Here is a 24601-nt window from a genome sequence, read left to right on the forward strand (position 1 = left end):
GCCTTAATCATATCCAGTAGTGACCCTAATTTGGTGACTGAAATTAACAGTACTCCGAAAATACAAACCTTGCCACTAAGATAAAGGCTTAATGTAAAGTGACTTGGTTCTCTGAGTAGTCTTCACATTCTGTCTGCTTCTTGAACTGAAAGCTCTCCAGGGCAAAGGACTGTCCCCCACTCTGTGCAATACCAACTATGATGAGGGTTTCCCCAACCTGATGGCAGCTTTGGTGTGTTATCAGAACAAGTAATAAGTAACCTGGTACTATAGAGGGGACCAAAGGAGTGGATGTGAAAAGGTAGTGAACAGAGAAAAGTTTGCTCTAAATATCTGACCACTATAAACTGAGTTAAGGCAAATACAGTGTTAGATGTAAGTAGCTGCTTCTCTTGTAGTGTGTGTGATGTGTAACTATTGGCTTTTATTTCAACTCAATTTGTATGAATGAGGGAAGCATAGGGGCACTTAGCCAAAATGTTGTTTGTAGGATGCTGAATGTAACTATGCTACTAAATTTTCTTTTAAAATAATTTCTGTTGTCCTAAAATATCTTTTCTGCTGGTTGACACTAGATTTACTACACAATCCAGTTAATACTGATTGAAATATCGGTTTTATTGTCATATTGGGAAAACTGGAACATCCAGTTATATAAGAAAAGAAACAGGAGAGAATGGAAGGGAGTGAACAATTTTTTGATGGGGAGAGGAGGAGGATGCAGGAGAAAGAGGTGTTTTAAACGAATATTAAGGGAGACAAGTTGTTTGCCAGAAAATGGACAACTTCATGGTGCAGTTCCGAGGAGAATTGCAAATTGAAATGAGAAATGAAAGCACATCAGTCAGTTCCATCTTCACCAGGTGGTTCATTTCAACATTTATCAATTGTTAAATGTTTCTATGCAAAGGACCTATTCCAAACCAGAGAAATCCTTACTTTGTTCCCTGAAGCTTCTTCAAAAATATGGTAGATGTGTAAGGGTCCCTTAAATAAAATCTTCAATCACATTAAATGTTTCCTTAATTAAATGCATTAATTTTTGAGATGTAGGATTCCATAAGAGCAAGATTTACCTTTTTTAGTAAGTTTAGTGTTTTATACACACCAGAAGATGCTACTGATTTCTGATCATCCTGCTATGCACACCCAGCAGAGCAGGGATTTTATTTCCTATGGTATCAATCTCAAGATCTCTCTCCTCTAGGATTTTGAGACTTTTAGATTTTCTGGGCCTGTGAATCAGTCTGGGGTCTGATCATCCTAAATTCAGTGGTGAATTGGAGCCAGTTCCCACCGGTTCGCGGGAACCGGTTGTTAAATTTAGAAGCCCTTTTAGAACCGGTTGTCCTGGTTCTAAAAGGGCTTTTAAATTTAACAAAAGCACCAGCAGCTCCCTGCCCTGCCCCCATCCCCAGCTCACCTAGCTCCGGCTCCGCCTCTGCCTCCTCCCCTGAAGGCTCCCCCACCCAGCTTCCCACGAATCAGCTGTTTGCGTGGGAAGCCTGGGAGGGCTGAGAAGGAAGCAGCAGCTTCCTGCAGGTGAGCTGGAGCGAGGGACGTGAGGAAGGCTCCAGGCGTCGCACGGCTTCGGGCTGGCCCGCGGCTCCAGCCCCCGGCCCCGACTCCGGCTCGGCTACAGCCCAGCCAGCTGCTCCGGCCCAGCCCCGCATTCGGGCCAGCCATCCTCTCTGAGCCAGCCCCGACTCCAGGCTGGCCCGCGGCTCCGTGCCGGCCCCCAATTTTGGGCCGGCCAGTGGCTCCGGCCTGGCCCCCTGACTCTGGCCCGGCGGTCCCGGCCCCCAGCTCCAGGCAGCGCGGTAAGGGGGGCAGGGAGGGGGTGTTGGATAGAGGGCGGGGGGGTGGGTTACGGTCGGGACTCGGGGCGCTCAGAGGGCAGGGAACAGGGGAATTGAATGGGGGCCAGGGTCTTGGGGGGCCAGTCAGGAAGGAGCAGGGGTGTTGGATGGGGCGCTGGGGTGCAGTCAGGGGCAGGGGTTTCAGGGGCAATCAGGACAAAGAGAAGGGGTGGTTGGATGGGGCAGGAGTCCCAGGGGGCCATCAGGAATGAGAGGAAGGGTTGGATGGGGCGGCAGGGGGCAGTTAGGGGACAGGGAAGGGGGGGTGGATAGGGTAGGGGTCCTGGGGGTGGGGTGTAAAGGAATATGGGGGGTTGGATGGGGCAGGAGTCCTGGTGGGACCCCCTCGTGGGGTGAGGAGGAGGGAACCGGTTGTTAATATTTTGGCAGCTCATCAGTGCCTAAATTTGCTTTATTGGTCTTTAATTTTGGGTCTCTGTTGCCTTCCTTTTCCCTGCACAATATAGACAAATCTCCAGACTTTGTTTTAATGTTCATTGGAGAGAGTAAGTTAAAGAAGCTTCTACAGTGGAAAGCAAGTGCCAGAGCCTTGCTAAAGTGTCATATAGTTAAAGCTCCCAGTAGTTCCCTAAAAGAGAACTCCCTGCCCCTGAGGCCTGGCAAGTGCTGGCTATTGTTGCAGCAACTGAACTTGGAAAGATAGAGGGAATGAGAAGCTCTGTTTGTTAGCGATTTTTTTGTCTCATTCGCAGCCAGTTAAAGCATTATTAGTACTACGGTATAAAGGGTAAGTTTTTATAAATAGTCAGCAGTGTATCTAGCTGTCTCTTTTGACACCCAAGGCCTACCCTGTTAACATTTCTATGGTGCTGAGTAATATGTACTCTTCACCTGAGGGGGAATATAGAAGAAAAAATTAGGTAGCTTAGTTCAAGTCCTTGGGAGCTTTGAAATAAAACTGTTACATCATTCACTTGTGCCCCCTCCCGACAATGGCTTTAATTGCTGGTATTGGTCTGTTGGTCTTCTTTCCATCCTCAGTGTGGAAAAATCATGATTTTTATCAGCACCTCCCATGTGGCCTGGTCTGTCCTTTATATTTGCTAGTGAAAAAAGATGAAACGGTAGCTGTAGTAAAATGAAATACTAGTTTTAGTTTCTGAGTAGCAGCCGTGTTAGTCTGTATCCGCAAAAAGAACAGGAGTACTTGTGGCACCTTAGAGACTAACAAATTTATTAGAGCATAAGCTTTTGTGGGCTACTGCCCACTTCTTTGGATGCTGCATCAACTTCTCTCTTTGGTTGAAAATTTATGGTTTCAGAACTTGATTTCAATAAATTATTTCACACAGTGAAGGCAGAACTGCAGACTTTTCAGTCACTTGTCCAACCCCTCCACTAAGTATGTGTATGTAGATGTTCGCTACCTGTTACTTTATTTGCTTACCTAACACAGGAAATACGAACAAGTTAATCATTTAATACAGCAGTAAAAGAGGTATTTATAGGGACAATTTAAAAACACTTATTGCGGTCAGCAGTTTAAGGTACATATGGATGAATAAGTTTTGGGGTTTGTTTAGGTAATCGTTCAATCCTTAGCTCAGATTGGTCTCTTTGTAAGTAATTTGCAGGCTGGAGATACTACAGACCTTCTATAGTAAACTGCTTTTTCAAAACCCTTCCCTTAAAATGTATATGTTCCATTCATGTGTGACAGATTGGGATATAGTCAAACAGTTCTAATTAGAGAGTCCAATTCTCTGTACAAGAGCACAGTCAAAAAGAAAAATAGTGTGGGACTAACACAGATCCCTACCACTGTACGTCTATCTGTAGTGGTGGTGGATACTTGTACTCCTAAGAATAGGGGTATAAGCCCTGCTCAGTAGGGCTGTGAAGTGCACAGAAATATTAACCAAGTGAGGTTTGAATGTGTAGTCTTCTGATTCCTGGCCCACTGAATTTATCCTAAGGATACAAGAACATTCAAGGAGAGGGATCCATTTCGTGTCCCGTCTGGAATTTTAGTTCTGTCTGACTGCTTTAGAATGACGCAAGAGGAAGTTGTGCAGAGTAATTGGAATTATCAAGAGAGTTAAGGAACAAAACTCTACGAAGTTTAGTTATGCATCTGCAAATGGTGAATTTTCCAGCCTTTGTTCCTTGGTCAAAACAGCAGACTTTCCTGCCTAAGATAAAAGTAACTTCTGTGAACTTAAGGCTATCCCTCTGCTTGATCTTAAACTCCTGCTCCAAACCACGGGGATTCTAGAAATGGTCAGAACAGTTTAACACAGCCAAACGACATCATAAATGGGAACTCCATATATCTTTCACATTTCTTACCCAAACTGCAGCTAGCTGTGATAATGAGCAATTAAGGACATATTCCCATAGTCAGTCCAGTTTAAGTGAAGTGATATTGTTGAACTTGATGACAATTTCTATGGCAGACTGGTATCTCTGCATAGTTCTGACCTTACTGCAAGATATAACAGGAGAAGAAAAAGGCTTGCTTTCAGCAGCAAAAGGAACAAACAGATGCACATTATGTATTCTGGTTCTCTTTTCCCCCCCATCTGTCATATCTATGCCCCAGTTGATTTAAAACTGGTTCACTAAACTGACTAGCTGGTGGTGGTGCAAATCAGAAATAGAATTCCAGGTTAAAGTCCTCTTCTAGCTAGATGGCTCTTGAAATAATTCTTTTAGCATTAGCCCCCTATTATTCTATAACCCTGAACTTGTTCAATGTCTGTCTACATTTAAAACACTGCATCAGCACAGCTTTAGCACTTCAGTGTAGAGTAGACACTGTGCTGATAAGAGGTTGGTGTAAGCAATCCTCTGTCCTGAGAGGCGGTAGTTAAATTGATGGAAGAATTCAAGGGTGTGGATTTTTGATATCCCTAATTGTCTAGTGTAGAACAGACCTTAGTTATCTTCAGCCAACCACAGGGGTTTTCGCTAGCTGAAAGCAACATTCCAAGCTAGAATTTGACTACTGCATAATGTAACAGGTACAAGGTAAATGTACTTTCAGTAGTACTGCAGCTAGGTGTTACTGAAGCTGTCTGGTTCTAATGGTGCAGTTTCAAAGAGTCTGCTGCACAGGAGGAGGATGATCCATTAAGTAAGCCACTTGTCTGGGAGTTGGGAGAAGTGGGTTCAGTTCCCTTCTCCACTACATACTTTCTGTGTGACCTTGGGCAATCATCTATTCCCCATCTGTAAAACTGAAATAAGAGACTGCCCTACCTAACAGGAGTATGATGAAGATAAATACATTAAAAATTGTGAAGTGCTTAAATACCACAGTAATCAGGGCCATATTAGTAGTAAGATAGATCAGAAGTTAGACTGAAAGTTAATTTTTAGTTTTCCCAATTGGACTGTGGTGACTTGCTTAAAAGGCTGCAAAGTTAGGCTTTAAATTAATTAAATGCCCATATTAATGAGTTGTTTCCTCTCATCGTATAGGGATGCATCACTGATGGCTATGAGAAGGCGAATTGAGGGCTTGACACCAGAAGAAATCAGAAATCTTTCCAGGGATGAAATGCACATGCCTACAACTATGGAGGATTTTGAAATGGCTTTAAAAAAGGTTTCTAAATCGGTATCTGCTGCGGACATTGAGAAATATGAAAAATGGATTGTTGAATTTGGATCATGCTAAGTCTTCCTAACCAAACTTCCCCAGAAAACCTGTCTTAAAACAGCTTCAGAAGTAATGAAAGGTAGCGTTCATGTGCACTAAGTGCTATTTTTTTAACTTTCTTAAACTTAAGAGCAACATGATTCTGAATAAAGTAATTTTTTAAATTGCATGTCACTTCTGCCTCTTATTTGAATTTACTCAGAACAAGTCTCCCTTTATCTATGTCCCTTTTAAAGATATAAATGTCATCAATCAAATGTTTTGGTTTTTGTTTTGTTTTAATTGAATATTGGGATTTGTTCACCAGGGGGATCTCCTATGAACTCTTTCACTAGTCCAGAAGCTGGTCATCTTTGTGCTTGTTAGTTCCTGATACTGTGAATCTCAACACAAGAAGAAGATGATTCACTAAACAGTGGTGCCCATTCATCTTTAGCAAATTTTGCCATCTAAATGTTCCTGCATCTGTTAAAAGAAATTGTGACAAGACTAAGGTGCAAAAACTCTGAAACTTGTAACCCTTAATAAATTAAACTTGAGATGCATTGGGAAAAGCATTTCCTTAGATATGCTGTACAACTCTGATTAATACCAGACTATTTTGCCAGCACTGCTGCTGGGTCAGGGTTGCAGTCTACAAGTGTTGCAATTGTCTTTAGAAAGTGGAGACTAAGACATTAAACAGATCTGGCACACTTTCTATTAAAAATAAATGAATTGTAAACTGATTACTGGCAGATAACTTGGTCAAGGAAGGAATCTGTGTTCTAAAAGAAGCTTACTATTCAGGAGATGTACAAGTGAGTGTATGTCCTAGACTTTTAGAGAAGTCCTGCTTTAAGGCCTAGTCTTCACTTACCGGCTGGTCCGGCGGCACGCCATCGATGTTCTGGGATCGATTTATCGCGTCTGGTTAAGACGCGATAAATCGATCCCGGAAGTGCTCACAGTCGGCGCCGGTACTCCAGCTCGCCGAGAGGAGTACGCGGCGTCGACGGGGGGAGACTTCCGGCCGCATCTGGACCGCGGTAAGTCCGGAGTAAGGTACTTTGAATTCAGCTACGTTATTAATGTAGCTGAATTTGCGTACCTTAGTCCGAAGTCCGGACTAAGTGTGGACCAGCCATAAGAGTGGCCTTCTCCTAAAGTGGGATAACTACTTCCCCTGTTTAGGCGTGTGCCAATTTATCATATACAGGAATTTTACTTTAAAAAATTTAAACTTTAAAGTAGGACCAAAGATCAACTATTCTGAGGGCAGTGGGCCTTAGTCTTAAAGAAAGACCACACATGACTCTCTAGGGAGGTTATCTTTCTTGTAATATTCCTACTAGTTAGGGAATACAAATGGAAAGCTAAAAATCCAGCCTGTTTTTTTCTTCGGGTAATATATTCTTGCAAGCCACTTCTCTACAGTTTGATTTCCTTTCAGTATATTTTTATATGCAGAGTAAACAAGTTAAATGTTAATTTATATGAAAATTTGTGGGAAAACTATGCCTCCTGTACTCAAGATAGTAAACTAATGTCTTGTAAGACATTTGTGTTCTTGTTTCTGAAACACTTTACACAATACCACAGGATATACAAAAAGCATAGTAAACAAGTAATCTATCAGTGGCTTACACAATTTCATATTAAGCCCCTTCCCTACTGAAAATTGTATCGAATAAAGTGCTTGAAATATCAAAAATTGCCTTAATACCTTGTTTTACATATATAGTAACTCCTTATTTTAATAATAAGAACATTTGTTGTTTTTACAAGGCACAGTCAAGGGTAATAGGTCTAAAACCAGGTTGACCAGCTTTGTTTTGGCTTGCAGGCACATGTGTAATCTCTTCCTTCTGTTCCTTTAGCCCATGCTTGAGATGATTGAAGATTATCACATTCTGTATTTCATTACCTAACTGCCTTATCTAGGAATACAAAGGCCAATTTCCTATCCTAGCTGCTGGGAGAGTATTTTAAAGAAGTTAAAACCTGTTACAACCCTCATAATGGGAAGCTGTTGTTCCTTAGGAGCGAGAGGCTATGGAAAGAGGGGAGATCATTTTGGGCCTCAACCTTGAAATGTCCCTTTAAACACAAATCAGTTGACATACTATTTTCAGAATAGGAAACAAATAAGGTATTAAAGTTCAAGTGCCAAATTTCAGGTCCACTGAAGATTTGTACAAAGATTCAGACGCAAACATGGTATTGAGTACATCATTTCTCCACTAAATTGTCTGTCTTCTCTGGAATATCTGAAGAGACCTTTATCACAACCACAGGTGCAGTGTTGATATCCTCCAGGTGAAGGACTCCTCTGAAAGACACATTACTTAACATTAGAAAAGGGTAGCTCTGTTTTGAGAATTATTTTTTCATTGTAAATCAACATATGAAGTAAGTGCAGACTTAATTTATTATCTATTAAATGAAGAGGCAGCATATGTATTGAGGCTTGAGGAAAGTTGCTTTGATATTTGGTGACTTTTGGCACATCATGTAAGCTTGTTTCTAATCTAAAATATCAGCATATGATTCAGTTCCTACCTCACAGATATTAAAACTTAATTGTTTAAGCTGCTTTCAAATCATCTTCCACCAGGAGCTATATTAATACTAAGCTAAAGTGCTGGTCAATGACTGGACATATTGTTGACAAGACACCTGCTTTTACAATAGAGAGCTCTGCTGTTCAATTACAGGATGAGTGTTCCCCATCTGCTTGATATCCCCTCCACTAAAATCAGACCTGCCACATGTCTCATTCTAAGGTGATTTCTTTAATCCATAAAAGGTAGCTTGCAATTGAAAAATTACCTATCAAACTCTGTCAGCATAGACCCCACCTGTTGGAACAGGGGCCAGGAGTGATTAGGCCACATGTATGCTTTTCAGTGGAAGGTTAAGGAATTATAGCTTATGTCCACCACTGTTTTTGACCACTTATTTACAAATCAGTACTTTGCTCTCAGTGGCAGGCTGTATAATTAGCCTTTTTCTAGTTCTACCTAGTTTAAACAGGTGCCAGTATTAAGGCACTTGCTTGTTGCATGGAAGTAGTCAGATCCAATAAGTGTTGCTGTTTCCCTACTCTGATGGTAGATGAATTGCCCTGGCTTTAACATTGTGCTTGGTGTGAAGTGAAGATGGCAGGAGGTGACAGCAGGGCAGATGCCTTGGTAAAGGGCACTTTAAGTATATACCTTTTCAGTTTGCAAACTCTTTACTCCCAGAAGGGCTGTCAAGCACCTTGAGGCCTCTCACTCCTGCCTGGCTGGCTTTATTGCTTATACTGCTTTATATAATTTATTACAGCTGAAGACTTCAGCTAATTTTGGCACAGACAAGTCCACTGTGGCTCAGATTTGAGACATTTTCAGTTTTAACTCCATCTTCATGGTGGCCTGGCATTTTTTTTTCAGTATGTTATCTTAACGGTGTTGGAAGTAAGTATACACTCCATGCCTTACTCACTGAGCTGATGTGCTTCTTACTCAAGGCAGCATAGCTGGGCTATAGGAACCGATGACTGCACTCTACTCTACCAAGCTGCAATTATTGCTTTCCATTGTCAGAGCATTACACACACTAATTCACCCCCACCCTTATGAAAAAGGGAGGTAAATTGTCACCAGATGAAAAGAGAAGGTGTATATAATTGACTCGCATGATTTAGGCTTTGTCTACACTGCCAATTGAAAGACACCACTTTTGTCGTTCACAGGTGCTTAAAAAGGCTCCCTTCTCCCTCCCCAACAACATTTTTGCTGAGGCAAGTAGCAGTGTAAATGGCTCTGTTCCTTGTTAGCAGGAGTGCTCCCCTGCCAACAACATGAACCCTGCTCATAGGGGGTGGAAGTATTTTTGTCAGCAAAAGTGCAGACAAACAGCATTTACACTGCCTGACTTTTAGTGACATGGCCGTGTCACTAAAAGCTGTGACAAAGCCTGTGTTTTCAAAGCACTTCACTGTCCTTGACTGAAAGTGTAGCGTTATTGCTAAAGCCAGGTTGTGTGGCAAAGTTAGGATAAAAACAGAATGTATGGTTCTTAACCTTGTTTGACTACACTGCCATTGCAGAGCTTCAGCTATTTGGCCTTTCTGTTCCTGAGATGAATGCTATAGAGAAAGCCTACCCCTCACAGATTGTCTTCAGAGAGCTGCTGCTACGCATGTGAAATGGTGATCATGCATTAACAATTTAATAGGTGGTACTGACCTGTTTTTTTTCAAATGTCTTTATAAGAAATCACTTACAGTGGAAAGCTAATGACTGCCTTTTTGTGGAGTGGTAGCAGACTCTCCACATCATGAGACTGGTCAATGAAAGGAGACAGTCTTATGACTACAACCATAGCTTTTTTTGGGAGTATGCAAGAATTACTCACTTGTGTTCGCAGGAAGGGAAAAGCACTTTTAAGATTCCTAAAACTAGAGCTGCTCCTACAACTCCAGTCCCAATGACTTCCATCAGCTTAAAGAACACAGGAAAAGATTTAAGCCAGAACCCGCACAGCTCTTTTCTCAAGTATTCCATCCACTGGCACATGACCTGAAACCAACAAACATGTTAAGAGAGACATATTTCAGAAATGAGTGCAGTCTAGCTACTGGTGAATCTCTACAAGATGCATTAGCTCTGTTTTAAATGTATAATACAGTTCATACACTGCTTTACATATCACTAATTGACAGTCTCCCTGCTCAGGAAGATCTGACACATGCAAATCTGAAATACAACCAGAGTCATATGAGAGGAGATCCCATTTTTGGGTGGGGAGCTGAGATCCACAGAGTATCCGGAGGCAAGGCTATAGTGAAGCTTAGATGTAGATTACACATGCTACTTGGGACCAGAATAGCATTTCCCATTGCAGTGTGTAGCAGGGAAAGGGTTACTGGTGATGCAGCAGCAACATTATATTGGCTATGAAGCACCTTTAAGGGCTGCCTGATAGAGCACAAGAAGGTAGAATGTTTGGAGGAGAACCCTGGTGATTTTTTCAGCTATCAAACAATGCCGGGCATTAACCTGCTGCAGCGGTGACTTGCAGGTAGTGTTTCGTTTTCACTGTGCTCGCTTTTTGTATCTGATTGCAACAGTCTCTAAAACAGGAGCATTGTAGCTGTAACTATAGTCCCAGGTGAGGAGAGTACTGAACAGAATGTGTGTGTGTGATTGTTGCTGGCCTCTAAGGGTATGTCTACACAACAAAGAAAAATCCATGGCTGGCCCCTGCTAGCCAACTCAGCGTCAGGCTGCGGGGCTGTTTCATTGGGGTGTAGACTTCCAGGAGTCCACACACCAAATAAAACAGCGCCTGAGCCTGCTGGCACAGGCCAGCCACAGGCTATGTCTACACAGCAAAGAAAAACCCAAGTATGCCGAGATGTGAAATATGGAGTGCTGGGTACTGGAAAGTCCCTCCTCTGAAGGAACTATTCATTCCTTTCAGCGGTCTTTGCTCTTGCTGTAGTCAAACTGGCTCGTCTACTTTTCAAAGAGTAGGTGGGCTTCCTATCTGACAACTATAAGAGAAGTAGCAGTAGGAAGAAAGTCGGCATTTGAACAGAATAAAGTTTTCCAGGCCACCAGAAGCAAAGTTCTAGCATCTCTAATTATCTTTTTTGACCTTTTCCTCTAGAATACAAAAACAAGGGGATATGAACTGAAACTGAATGGCAACTGATTTTAAAATGGAAAGGAACTACTTTACAACACACATTATGGAACTCTGTCACAAGACAGAAAGGTCAGAGCTTATATGGATGTCTGAATACTTCTGAGTAATAACTGTTACATGAGATATGTTAAAAAAACAATTTTAGAAGGGTAAACACCATTTCTCAGAGTATAAACCAAGTGGAAGATTAGGAAGAAAATTCCACTATGGGTGGGTTATTTCTCAGTTGTATACTAGAGAAGTATACACTTTCCTTTTGAAGCATCTGGTACTGGCCACTCTCAGAAACAGGAGATGGGACCAGATGGATCACTAGTATCATACAACAGCAATTACTACCTTCTTATCATATAAGACAATGTATCCTCAACAAAATGGCAGCTGGAAAAGTTGCAATTTTAAGTAAAACAGGGCTGAGAATTAAAATAGCCTTTGCAACAAAGTCAATGTATCATATTGCTTTTTTCTACATACCAAAAACCCTCCAAGAGATGGAGTTTTGAGAACAAAACTCAATCACATGCTTTTAAAAAAAAAAAAAATAATGATAATAATCCCTAGAATAGCTTTTATAGCCTCTAGAAAGGCACCATATGTTTGCTGAAATGGCATGTGGATGGCCTTCGTGTTGCAATGCACAACTTACTGAATCATGCTTGGGGGGAGGAGAAGGGGTGTCTGGCTTCCTTTCCTAGCCATGGATTAAGGTGGAAAATTTACTGCTTTCTGCTTGATTCCAAAGAAGGAGACACTAAGATTCTGTAACATTAGCACTATGCTAATCAACACAAACTTAATTGTCCAGTCTTGTCAACAGCACTCCCAATTGCTGTTATTTTCTTCTAGATTTCTCACTTGCTCTTATCCATTTCCAGTGCTAAACACAAAATTAGAGAAAGTTCTGATTCCGTTTTAACTGGGACTTAAGATGGACACCATAAGTATTTTAAACAATTACCTTATAAGATGATGGAGGCTCTGTCCTGAGAGGAGTCTCCGGTAACTTGCCAGGTAATGTCTCTTCATCTACTGTAGTTTCTACTTGCCTGAGGAGGTAGTGACTGGTTGGTTGCAGTGGGCCTTGAACATCTGCTAAAGAAGAAAGGTTAATTAAACCTTTTTAGCTTCTCCATTTCACCCACACAACTTCTGGTGGAGCAGTATATGATCTAATGATGCACACAGCAAGCAAAATAAATTGATGCTGCATGTGTGTGCGCACTGCAAGGTTATTTAAGTTTATAATGGAAATACAAATAATTAAAGCCAACATTTTCATTTGACCTTCAGAATAAACCCTGAAAGAAGCTGAGGTAGCATTACTAGGCAGATTCAACTGTGAACTTGAGCTGTCATCTGCTAAAAGGTGAGAAATAAAATTCATCAAGTCCCTTAGTAAACCCATAAGAGAATTTGATTAATAGAAACTGAATTCTGACCACATTTTCAACATAAAGTAAAATTTGGTAACTCAAACTATATAGAAAAGGACCAGACAGGAACTTATTTTACAGAACTCAATTCTTGCCTTGAGAGAGCTTCAATGGTAACCTTTATTGTAGGATGGCAGAAATGGCAAATACAACTCAGCTAGGAGAACTACAGTAATATTAGATTCCCCCATCATCTTAAGTGCCATTTCAGAAGCACCTCTGAAGCAAAAAGGCATTTGAAAAGAGAACCAAAAAAAACAGCACACAGAATGCTAAAGTGCTAAAATAAGGCATAACCAATAACACTGCTCTACAATTTTTGAGAAGTCGTCTGCTTCAGAGATAAAATGTGCTATTTATTATGTATTTTGATGTGCTGAATTCAAATATGACAATTAAAACAACTGATTGGCTACTGTTTCTAAGATATTTAAGTTTTTACATTTTATGTCTATGTATATTGTTAGTAGAGTTTTAATCATAAATTGTAAACCTAGGTCTTTTCATGTGTTTATGGTTGCTTTACATGATAATATGTCACCTGTCCTGTTTATGTAACACTTTAAAAATCAGCAAAAGGGTTATATAAATAAAATTTATTATGAAACAAGGCAAAAAACTATTATGTACATAGTTTAGTCCTATTCAGTGTCTACTCGGCGCTTCTTGGCTTGTCTCTTGTATTCATTAAATGGAGCATCTCTTGTCACTGTCCAGCAATAGTCTGCAAGCATTGATGGGCTCAATTTGCCCTGATAGCGTTTCTCCATTGTTGCAATGCCCTGGTGAAATTGCTCGCCGTGCTCGTCGCTTACTGCTCTGCAGTTCGGTGGAAAAAAAATCTAGATGAGAGTGCAAAAAATCTATCTTTAGTGACATGTTGCAACAAGTCTTTTCTATGCCTTGAGGAGGTTTTCCACCAACAACCTGTAGTTGTCTGCCTTTTTGTTTCCGAGAAAATTTATTGCCACTAAGTGGAAGGCTTTCCATGCCGTCTTTTCCTTGCCACGCAGTGCATGGTCAAATGCATCATCTCGAAGAAGTTCACGAATCTGAGGACCAACAAAGACACCTTCCTTTATCTTAGCTTCACTTAACCTTGGAAATTTTCCACGGAGGTACTTGAAAGCTGCTTGTGTTTTGTCAATGGCCTTGACAAAGTTCTTCATCAGACCCAGCTTGATGTGTAAGGGTGGTAACAAAATCTTCCTTGATTCAACAAGTGGTGGATGCTGAACACTTTTCCTCCCAGGCTCCAATGACTGTCGGAGTGGCCAATCTTTCTTGATGTAGTGGGAATCTCTTGCACGACTATCCCATTCGCAGAGAAAACAGCAGTACTTTGTGTATCCTGTCTGCAGACCAAGCAAGAGAGCAACAACCTTCAAATCGCCACAAAGCTGCCACTGATGTTGGTCATAGTTTATGCACCTCAAAAGTTGTTTCATGTTGTCATAGGTTTCCTTCATATGGACTGCATGACCAACTGGAATTGATGGCAAAACATTGCCATTATGCAGTAAAACAGCTTTAAGACTCGTCTTTGATGAATCAATGAACAGTCTTCACTCATCTGGATCGTGAACCATGTTGAGGGCTGCCATCACACCATCGATGTTGTTGCAGGCTACCAGATCACCTTCCATGAAGAAGAATGGGACAAGATCCTTTTGACGGTCATGGAACATGGAAACCGTAACATCACCTGCCAGGAGATTCCACTGCTGTAGTCTGGAGCCCAACAGCTCTGCCTTACTCTTGGGTAGTTCCAAATCCCTGACAAGGTAATTCAGTTCACCTTGTGTTATGAGGTGTGGTTCAGAGGAGGAGGATGGGAGAAAATGTGGGTCCTGTGACATTGATGGTTCTTCTTCGAGTGCTTGCTCATATCCATTCCATTAGGTGTGCGCGCGCCGCGTGCACGATCGTCGGAAGATTTTCTACCCTAGCAACACCGGCGGGTCGGCTGTGGAGCCCCCTAGAGTGGCGCCTTCATGGCGCTGAATATATACCCCAGCCGACCCGGCGCCCCCTCAGTTCCTTCTTACCGCCCCTGACGGTCGTTGGAACTGTGGAGCGCGGCATAGCTGTCCTCCACTCTCCCTAGCTTTGTTCTTGTTCATAGTTGTAGTTATAGTTATAGTTATAGTTCTAAAGTTGTAGTTAAATAGTTAGTAGTTTCAAGTTGTTTTAGTTGTTATAATAGTCCAGGGGACTAAGGGGGTCGTCTCCCCCTTTCTCCCCCGGCCGCGGGCTCGGGCTCATGCCCAAAGCTCCCGGCTTCAAGCAGTGCGCCTCCTGCGCTAAACCTATGCCCACGAGCGACCCGCACGACTCCTGTCTGAAGTGCCTGGGAGAGTCCCATCAAACAGATAAGTGCAAGATCTGTAAGGCCTTCAGACCCAGGACCAAGAAGGAGCGGGACTTTCGGCTCCGGCAACTCTTGATGGAAGCGGCACTTAGTCCAGACGCTCCATCTACAAGTCAGGCCCCGGCACCCAGCGCCTCGGTGCGCAGTGCTCCGGCGGCACCGGCCACGACGACCACGCGAGTGGTGTCGGACAAGCCGCCCCGGCACCGGACCTCGTCGGCACCGCAAGCGCAGCAAGTGCCTCGACGCCGGTCATTATCCCCGGGGCATAAAAAAGCCCATAAGACGGGGACCTCCGCGCCGAAGACGCCGGCTCCCCCAGTGCCGGGGGTAGAGCCATGTCCGCCGGTGGAGCACCGGAAACAGGTGCCTCCAGCACCGTCGACTCCGGCACCGAGGCCGTCGAGTCCGGTGCAGATAGCGTCTCCACCGAGGCCGGCGGTGATACAATGCCTCCCGTCGACTCCAGAGACCTTCACGGCGGCGAGAGACTTAATAGCTCTCACGGAGCCGGCACCGCCTCAACCACCGGCACCGACGGCACCGTTAACTCGCCCGGTCCAGTCGAGAGGGAAACCTGCACTAATCCGCCCTCCATCACAAGGGCTGGAACCTCGGCACCGATCCAGGTCCCGAAGCAGGTCCCCACGCCGCTCGCAGTCCCGGCACCGAATATCGCCTCGGCACCGGTCGTACTCACGGCCAAGATCTTCTTCGAGACAACGCTCTACGTCTCGGCGCCGCTATGATCGTCGGCACCGATCGACGTCGAGACGTAGTTCTCGGCACCGCTATGGCCGACGCTCGACGTCGAGAGGCCGCTCCCGGCACCGGGCATACTCCAGGTCCTCGTCGAGGTCCAGATCTGACTCCCGGCACCGACGAGGTCATCGGCACCGATCGCGGCCCCGGCACCGATCGCCGGCACCGCGTAGAGATAGATCTCCGGACCGGCACCGTGCGGCACCGCAGACCGCGGGAATCGCCTCGACGCTCTCGGCACCGCCGTGGCCATCGAGATCGGTATCCCACTCATCGGAGGACCTCTCGAGATCGGCATATCCCCCTCAAGGGCAAGCCGAGGAACAGGACTTGGGCCATTGGCGGGAGATGGCAGAGGACCATTCTCATGGCCCATCTCATTGGTCATTCTGGACCCCGTGGGCGTACCATCAGGAGCAAGGGGCTCCAATACCCTCGACCTCTCGCTCGGGTCATTCCGTTAGAAGGGCCCTGGAGTCCACAATCTCTCGGCCTCCGCCAGGGGACATGGAGGCTTCCGTGTCCGTACCGCCTGACGCCCTGGACCCAGGCGCAGGTGACGCTCCGGCCCAGGAACAGGAAGACCAGGACCAGCCCTTGGATCCCGTTCCACCGGAGGCATCTTCCTCTTCTTCGCCGGACGAGGCAGTGGCGGGCACATCGTGCACGGGCCCACCTCCAATAGATCTTCGGGCTCACCAGGATCTCCTGCGTAGGATGGCCCGTAATATGGACCTGCAGGCGGAGGAGATAGTGGAGGTGCACGACCCGATCGTGAATATCCTTGGAGCGGATGCCCCATCGAGGGTGGCGTTACCCCTGATCCGCACGATCCAAACGAATGCGGATACGATATGGCAAACTCCTGCCTCTATTCCTCCCACAGCGAGAGGGGTGGAAAGGAAATACTTTGTCCCGTCTAAGGACTATGGGTACTTGTATACCCACCCCCAACCGTGTTCACTGGTGGTGGAATCAGTGAATGCACGAGAGCGCCACGGCCAGCAGGCTGCAGCGCCTAAATCAAAAGAGGCTAAGCGGCTTGATCTGTTTGGCCGTAAGGTTTACTCAGCCGGAGGGCTACAACTTAGAGCGGCGAACCAACAGGCGCTACTGAGCCGCTACAATTTTAACTCCTGGAACTCCATGGGGAAGTTTAAGGAGTTGATTTCCCAAGAGTCCAGGGAAGAGTTTGGAGCCATGGTAGAGGAGGGTAAGAAGGTGGCTCGGACCTCCTTGCAGGCCTCCTTGGATATAGCAGACTCGGCTGCGAGGACCATAGCTTCGGGTATCGCTATGCGGAGGATCTCCTGGCTTCAAGTTTCGGGTTTGCCTCCGGAGCTGCAGCAAACCCTACAAGATCTGCCCTTTGAGGGACATGGTTTGTTCTCAGACAAGACGGACTCTCGCCTGCAGAGCCTCAAGGACTCGAGAACAATCATGCGCTCCCTGGGGATGCATGTTGTGGGCCCTCAGCGCAGACCATTTAGGCCGCAGCCTCAGCGCTTCTACCCCCCCCCGCCTCGTCAGAGACAAGACTCGGCCCGGAGGCGAGGGCGAGGTGGTAGGAGAAGGTGGACCGGCCCTCAACCTGGCCAGAACCAGGGGCCACCTAGACCACCTTCAGGCCCCAGGCAGAACTTTTGAAGGTGCGGTCGAGGACGGTGCACCAGTCATCCCCCAGGATCCAGCCCCCTCCTTTCGGGATCGTCTCTCCCACTTCCACCGTGCTTGGTCCCTTATAACTTCGGACCGTTGGGTCCTCCGCACGGTGGAAAGGGGATACACTATCCAGTTTTCTTCTATCCCCCCCTCCCACCCCCCTTCCCCGTCCCTCTTCAGGGACCCTTCTCACGAGCAACTTCTTATGCAGGAGGTTTCCACGCTCCTGGCCATGGAGGCCATAGAGGAGGTTCCGATAGAGTTAAGGGGCAAGGGATTTTATTCCCGCTACTTCCTGATTCCCAAGTCCAAAGGGGGTCTGCGACCCATCTTAGACTTGCGCGGACTCAACAAATTCGTAGTAAAGTTGAAGTTCCGCATGGTCTCTTTGGGGGCCATTATCCCTTCCCTCGATCCTGGAGACTGGTTCGCCGCCCTCGACATGAAAGACGCATACTTTCACATCTCAATTTACCCACCTCACAGACGCTTCCTGCGATTCGTGGTAAACACGGTGCACTACCAATTTACAGTCCTTCCCTTCGGCCTATCCTCGGCCCCAAGAGTGTTCACGAAATGTATGGCTGTCGTGGCAGCGTACCTTCGTCGGCAAGGGATACAGGTGTTCCCGTACCTAGACGACTGGCTGGTGCGCGGTCGCACCAAGGAGCAAGTTCAAGCTCACGTCCACAGAATAGTGCACACATTCAACGAGTTGGGCATCCTACTCAACAAAGACAAATCCACTCTAGAACCTACCCAGAGAATAGAATTCATCGGCGCAGTTCTAGACTCCAGACGTGCACAAGCCATCCTGCCAGACAACCGCTTTGGCACCATCACGAACCTCATTCAAGGGCTCAAGGCCTTCCCAACTACCACGGTGAGGTCGTGCCTTACCCTGCTGGGTCACATGGCTTCCTGCACGTACGTAACCAGGCATGCCAGACTTCGGCTTCGCCCACTTCAAACCTGGGTGTCATCAATATACCGTCCACATCGGGACAGCCTGAACATGGTGGTCACGGTCCCGAACTCGGTCCTGGCCTCCCTCACCTGGTAGCTAGATCACAATGTGGTTTGCGAGGGGATGCCATTTCACGCCCCACAACCCTCTCTGCACCTGGTCACAGACGCGTCATCTCTGGGTTGGGGCGCCCATCTCAACGAACACCATACCCAAGGCCTGTGGACTGCATCCCAGTTAGCCCTGCACATCAATGTTCGGGAACTGATGGCGGTGCGCCTGGCGTGCCAGGCATTCCTCAATCTCCTACGTGGCCGCTGTGTGTTAGTTCTCATCGACAACACCACGGCCATGTTTTACATCAACAAGCAAGGAGGAGCACGTTCGTCAATTCTATGCCAAGAGGCCATTCGCCTGTGGGACTTCTGCATCGCCCACTCAATCCATCTCACGGCATCGTTCCTCCCTGGAGTCCAGAACACTCTAGCGGACCGACTCAGCAGGTCCTTCCAGACGCACGAGTGGTCTATCCGTCCGGACATCATACATTCCATCTTCCAGAGGTGGGGGTTTCCCCAGATAGACCTGTTTGCATCTCGAGACAACAGAAAGTGCCACGTGTTCTGCTCCCTACAAGGTCGAGCTCCGGGCTCCCTCTCGGATGCGTTTCTCCTTCCCTGGAAAGACCACTTGTTTTATGCCTTCCCTCCGTTTCCTCTGGTCCACAAGGTACTGCTCAAATTGCGCAGAGACCAGGCACAGGTAATTCTGATCGCTCCAGCGTGGCCGAGACAACATTGGTACACCACACTGTTGGAACTCTCGGTTCAGACACCGATCCTGCTTCCATTATGTCCGGATCTCATATCTCAGGACCACGGTCGGCTGCGTCACCCCGACCTGCAATCACTCCACCTCACGGCGTGGCTGCTCCATGGTTCACCCAGGCAGAGCAGCAATGCTCGCACTCTGTCCAACAGATTCTGCTGAGCAGTAGGAAGCCCTCAACACGCACCACGTACCTGGCCAAGTGGAAGCGGTTCTCCTGTTGGTGCGAACAACGAGCCACGTCCCCGTTGCAGGCACCCATTCCTCTCATATTGGAATATCTCCTCTCCCTAAAACTGCAAGGGTTGGCGATATCTTCAATCAGAGTTCACCTGGCTGCTATATCAGCCTTTCACCCCGGGGAACTCGCGTCCTCGGTATTCTCTAACCCGATGGTCGTTAGATTCCTCAAGGGCTTAGACCGGACGTACCCACAACAGCGTCAGCCCGTCCCGACGTGGGACCTTAATCTGGTCCTCTCCAAACTCACAGGTCCTCCATTCGAGCCACTAGCCACCTGTTCACTTTTGTACCTGTCCTGGAAGACAGCCTTCCTCGTAGCCATCACCTCAGCAAGGCGAGTTTCTGAACTCAGGGCACTTACATCCGAGCCCCCTTATACAGTTTTCCATAAGGATAAAGTGCAGCTTCGTCCACATCCTGCCTTTCTCCCTAAGGTGGTTTCTCCATTTCATATCAACCAGGACATATTTCTCCCGGTCTTTTATCCCAAACCACATGCCACTCGCCAGGATCAACGTTTGCATTCCCTGGACGTAAGAAGGGCCCTGGCCTTCTATATTGACCGCACAAAGCACTTTAGAAAGACGACGCAACTCTTCGTTGCAGTGGCCGACCGAATGAAAGGCTCACCGGTCTCCTCACAACGCCTATCCTCCTGGATTACGTCTTGCATCCGGACTTGCTATGACCTGGCAGGTGTCTCAGCACCGCACCTCACCGCTCACTCCACGAGGGCCCAAGCCTCCTCGACTGCTTTCCTGGCACATGTTCCGATCCAGGACATTTGTAGAGCGGCGGTTTGGTCATCAGTCCACACGTTTACAGCTCACTATGCACTAGTGCAGCAGTCCAGGGACGATGCTGCCTTCGGATCAGCGGTTTTGCACACAGCAATGTCTCACTCCGACCCCACCACCTAAGTTGGGCTTGGGAGTCACCTAATGGAATGGATATGAGCAAGCACTCGAAGAAGAAAAGACGGTTACTCACCGTTGTAACTGTTGTTCTTCGAGATGTGTTGCTCATATCCATTCCAAACCCGCCCCCCGTCCCCACTGTCGGAGTAGCCGGCAAGAAGGAACTGAGGGGGCGCCGGGTCGGCTGGGGTATATATTCAGCGCCATGAAGGCGCCACTCTAGGGGGCTCCACAGCCGACCCGCCGGTGTTGCTAGGGTAGAAAATCTTCCGACGATCGTGCACGCGGCGCGCGCACACCTAATGGAATGGATATGAGCAACACATCTCGAAGAACAACAGTTACAACGGTGAGTAACCGTCTTTTCAGGACCAGAAGTTTCATCCTCTTCCTCGTCTGACTCAAGTGAGAATGATTCTGTTGCATCAGGAACCGGCAGTCCTTCTCCGTGGGGTACTGGGCGTATAGCTGATGGAATGTTTGGATAATGCACAGTCCACTTTTTCTTCTTTGACACACCTTTCCCAACTGGAGGCACCATGCAGAAATAACAATTGCTGGTATGATCTGTTGGCTCTCTCCAAATCATTGGCACTGCAAAAGGCATAGATTTACTTTTCCTGTTCAACCACTGGCCAAGATTTGTTGCACAAGTGCTGCAGCATATGTGTGGGGCCCACCTCTTGTCCTGATCTGCAATTTTGCAGCCAAAATAAAGGTGATAGGCTTTCTTAACCATAGTGGTTATACTGCGCTTTTGTGATGCAGAAGTCACTTCACCACAAACATAGCAGAAGTTATCTGCACTGTTCACACAAGTACGAGGCATCTCTGCTCACTTTGGCTAAACAGAAATGTGTCCCTTTGCAAAATCAAACACTGACAAATAAGAAAGCACGACACTGTATGATTTCTAGCGCTGATATAGGGCAATTTGTTCAGCAGAGTGATGTAAGCTTCGTTATGATTGCATCATCCATGACTTCTAGGAATAACATGATGCAATTCATATCATGTATGACGCAATACCAGCTTCAGATTGCATCATTCATTGTTTTGCCTAAAAAGCAAGTACTGTCCAAACCCAGTCATAGATTTATTCATAGATCCAGTCAAAGATGTATTTTAGTCATTTTTGGTTTAAATTGAGATCCTTTCCCTTTATAACTTACTTATCCTCCGCCATTCCCAAGTCAAGGGTCGTATATACTGACCCAATAGCATATCTTGAAAACTAGAGCCAATCAACAATTTTAAGCATCATTTTCGTTCTCAGTGACCCAGAATTAGTAAAGTTTGACTACATTTATTTCAGAAGTATTTTGGCTGTAGAGCAGTGTAATCTCTTAATGAACATAAGAGTGTATGTCTTGAGCAAGTCAGTTCACCTCAGCTTCCCTCTCAATGAAACAGGGATTGTGAAACTTGCCTGTCTTTGTCAAATGCTTTGTGATCTATGCATTAAAAGCATGATGTAAGTGCTATATATTACATACCTTTTCCTGAGAGATTGGGAAGTGTAAATAACATGTCATTGTCCCTGGGGATGGAATACAGCATGCTTTCCTTCAGAGGAACAGTATGGTTTGAATGTCTAAGTACTCTCAGGCCCTTAATTAATATGTTTATTTCAGTAACCTCCTCTTGCTGAACCTGCAAAGGAGAAAAATATTGGAATTCTATATCTGTTTTAAAGTAAGGGTGAGGCAGGCCACTGGCTAAAAACAAGCTCAATTAAAATACTCTAGCATGAAGATTTTTGTGGATGCACAAATATTGCTAACATAATGAACAGTATTTCTTTGTATTTACTTATACATTAGCAGAAGTGCATTAAAGGTTGGGAAGGTGCCTGTTCCTGCAAGAAGGTGTGTTAATATGATCAGCTTGATTTTCAAGAGTTGTACCCAACTCATTATGGCTAGGATTCAGAAAGGTATTTAAGCACCTGTCTCACTTCAAGCATGTGAGCAGTCCCAGTGAAGTAAATAGGATTTTGCACGTGCTTTAGTATACTGCTGAACTGAGGCCTATGCTACTGGCCATTCACTAGGCACTACTGCTATCATTTCCTACTTTACCAAGTCTGACATCAAGGGATAATGCATTTTTACACAGGTGTATTTATCTGCATAGCCAGTGAGGTGATTTCTGATGTGACCTGCAGCAGTTCAGCTTGTCAACAAAACAAGTTCTGCCAACATGATTAATATCTCCATTTGTCCTTCCAGCAGCTTACGCTTACCTACTCTTTCTTTAATGTAAAGCTACAATATTCAGAGAAGGGAGTGGCACAACACTGATGTAACAAAGTTATTAAAAAGTACAAAGAGAATATGCATATTTTGTTAACCATATTTATACTAGATTGACCTAAAACATAACAAAACAATCTCATATTTTTCCTCCACACAAATATTAGGTGATGTATTTTGACTTATTCTTTATTTCTAAAAAATGCTCATTAGAAGTACTGACTTATGAGGAAAAAATTTCAGTGTGAAGAGTAATAGAACAGCTGTTCAAAATACAAGACCAGGAACTGACAGAAATCCGGCGTGTGCATTGGGTCCAGGACAAAGACTGCAACATGGAAGTTTGTAAACAAAAAGGAATGCAGTAGGATGTAAGCTATTAGCTGGATCCTGCCCTTAGGCGATGCACAGTATTGCGTAGCTCAGAATTAAAACTACTGCATAATGTGAATCATCTGTTCACTGTCAGCTGATAATCAAGATTGCATGCAGTGTTGGTATCAGGATATTAAGGAGACAAGGTGGGTGACCAACTTCTGTTAAGAGACAAGCTTTTGCGCTATACAGAGCTCTTCTTCAGGTTGAAAAGGGTGAAAGCCCCAGACAGAAATAAAGCAGTTTAATATGCTAGTACTAATACCCTATCAAGATTTGAAGTATATTGTATAGAATAGTAAAAGATCTGAAACAAAGCATTACTACTATATGGTAGTCACAGTAGGAACCAGTGCAACGCATGCTTAGGCTACATTTTTTCATAATAAAAGGTGTAATACACACTTACATTCTAAAACACTTGAAACAATGAATTACCAGATCATTTTAAGAAGCTATAGTCACAATTATTTTGACAAATGTACTACCTGTTAAATGTCTGTGCATGCACAGTGAAAGGAGAATAAGACATTTTGATAATTCCTTATTAACAAAATCACTCCTCTACTGCTGTGGTAAATTTCATAGTGAAATCTCAACAAAAACTAGAGCCTGTATAAGACAGAAATGTATACTAAACCATAACCTGGAATTTCTACTTGCCACAACAACTTGTATCATTAGGTATGCTCAGTGCAGAACTTCTCTGGTTTGAAGAGTGAGTGGCTAACAATTTATGCAAAATTTTGAAAAATAAAGTGCTGCATACTTCCCATTTTTTTGTTGACAGATATTTCCTGAATTCTCATCTCAACTATAATTGAGAAACATCTTTCCATAGCAAATTAGATTATTTTTTCTTAAGAGCTCATTTACCCTCGGTGTGTCTCTCCTAAAGCCTGTCTGTGATTATTATTTTCATGGCAACTACCAAGTTTTTGGGGATAGGGGATTGCTTAAAATTCACACAATATTCTATAAGGAGACAAAATAGTCTAGGCCTTGATCCTGCAAGGTGCTAAGCACTTTATCCCCAATCCAGCAAAGCACTTAAGCATATGAGAGTTAAAACGTGTAAATTACCATTCTGATTTAGAATGGGCAAATAAGCATGATTAGTGTTACCTCTCTCCCATCGATTTCGGTCACCTCTTCCTGAATGACAATCAACTGCAAATTTGATCTGGATGCCAAGGGCCACTCACGAAACATGATGCGAACACTGACAATTCCCCAATGCCTTTGATCCAATAGGTTATCAGAGTTTCCAGTTTCCACTGTCAACAGATAATTATGCAGTGCACAAAGTCACAAAAAGAAACAGAAGTCCCACTCACCCTCATGACCTTACTACTCACAACCGCCTCATACCCGCCACCGCAAAGTCTACCATGATCACACACTCAACAGCCCTCCACCTCTCTCTCAATGTTTCCTGGACACATCTACTGTCCTCCTCCCCAAACACCATGCTCCCAACACTAGTGAGTGTGTGTTAGATGTGAAAGAGAGTTTGTTGTGGAAATGAAGAGCAAGCTTGCACTGAGATTTTGATGTGCGGGTGGTCAAGCATATGAGTTGAGGCTGGTCTGGATGTCACATCCAGGCCGCTGATGCACTGCACA

At 45.1% G+C, this 24601-nt stretch overlaps 2 protein-coding genes across 5 annotated transcripts in view; one reads left to right on the forward strand and one right to left on the reverse strand.

Moving 5' to 3' along the window:
• KATNA1 (katanin catalytic subunit A1) overlaps positions 1-6120 on the forward strand; it is a 33760-nt gene extending 27640 nt beyond the window's left edge. For all 3 annotated transcript variants that reach the window (XM_034765438.1, XM_034765440.1, XM_034765439.1), the window contains one exon: positions 5304-6120. In XM_034765438.1, coding sequence (XP_034621329.1) covers positions 5304-5502 — 199 coding nt within the window. In that variant the 3' untranslated portion in view covers positions 5503-6120. The remainder of the gene's footprint in view (positions 1-5303) is intronic.
• A 494-nt stretch (positions 6121-6614) lies between these two features.
• GINM1 (glycoprotein integral membrane 1) overlaps positions 6615-24601 on the reverse strand; it is a 42268-nt gene continuing 24281 nt past the window's right edge. Inside the window, exons 4-8 of one of the 2 annotated variants that reach the window (XM_034765442.1) lie at positions 24102-24253; positions 21843-21999; positions 12122-12252; positions 9868-10031; positions 6615-7795 (exon numbers count right to left, since the gene is read on the reverse strand). In XM_034765442.1, the coding sequence (XP_034621333.1) occupies positions 7696-7795; positions 9868-10031; positions 12122-12252; positions 21843-21999; positions 24102-24253 (704 nt within the window). In that variant the 3' untranslated portion in view covers positions 6615-7695. Of the gene's footprint in view, positions 7796-9867; positions 10032-12121; positions 12256-21842; positions 22000-24101; positions 24254-24601 lie in introns of both variants that reach the window. The other variant, XM_034765441.1, reaches the window with a different exon arrangement.

Source organism: Trachemys scripta, chromosome 3 (genome assembly GCF_013100865.1).
Source record: "Trachemys scripta elegans isolate TJP31775 chromosome 3, CAS_Tse_1.0, whole genome shotgun sequence".
Classification (NCBI taxonomy): Eukaryota; Metazoa; Chordata; order Testudines; family Emydidae; genus Trachemys; species Trachemys scripta.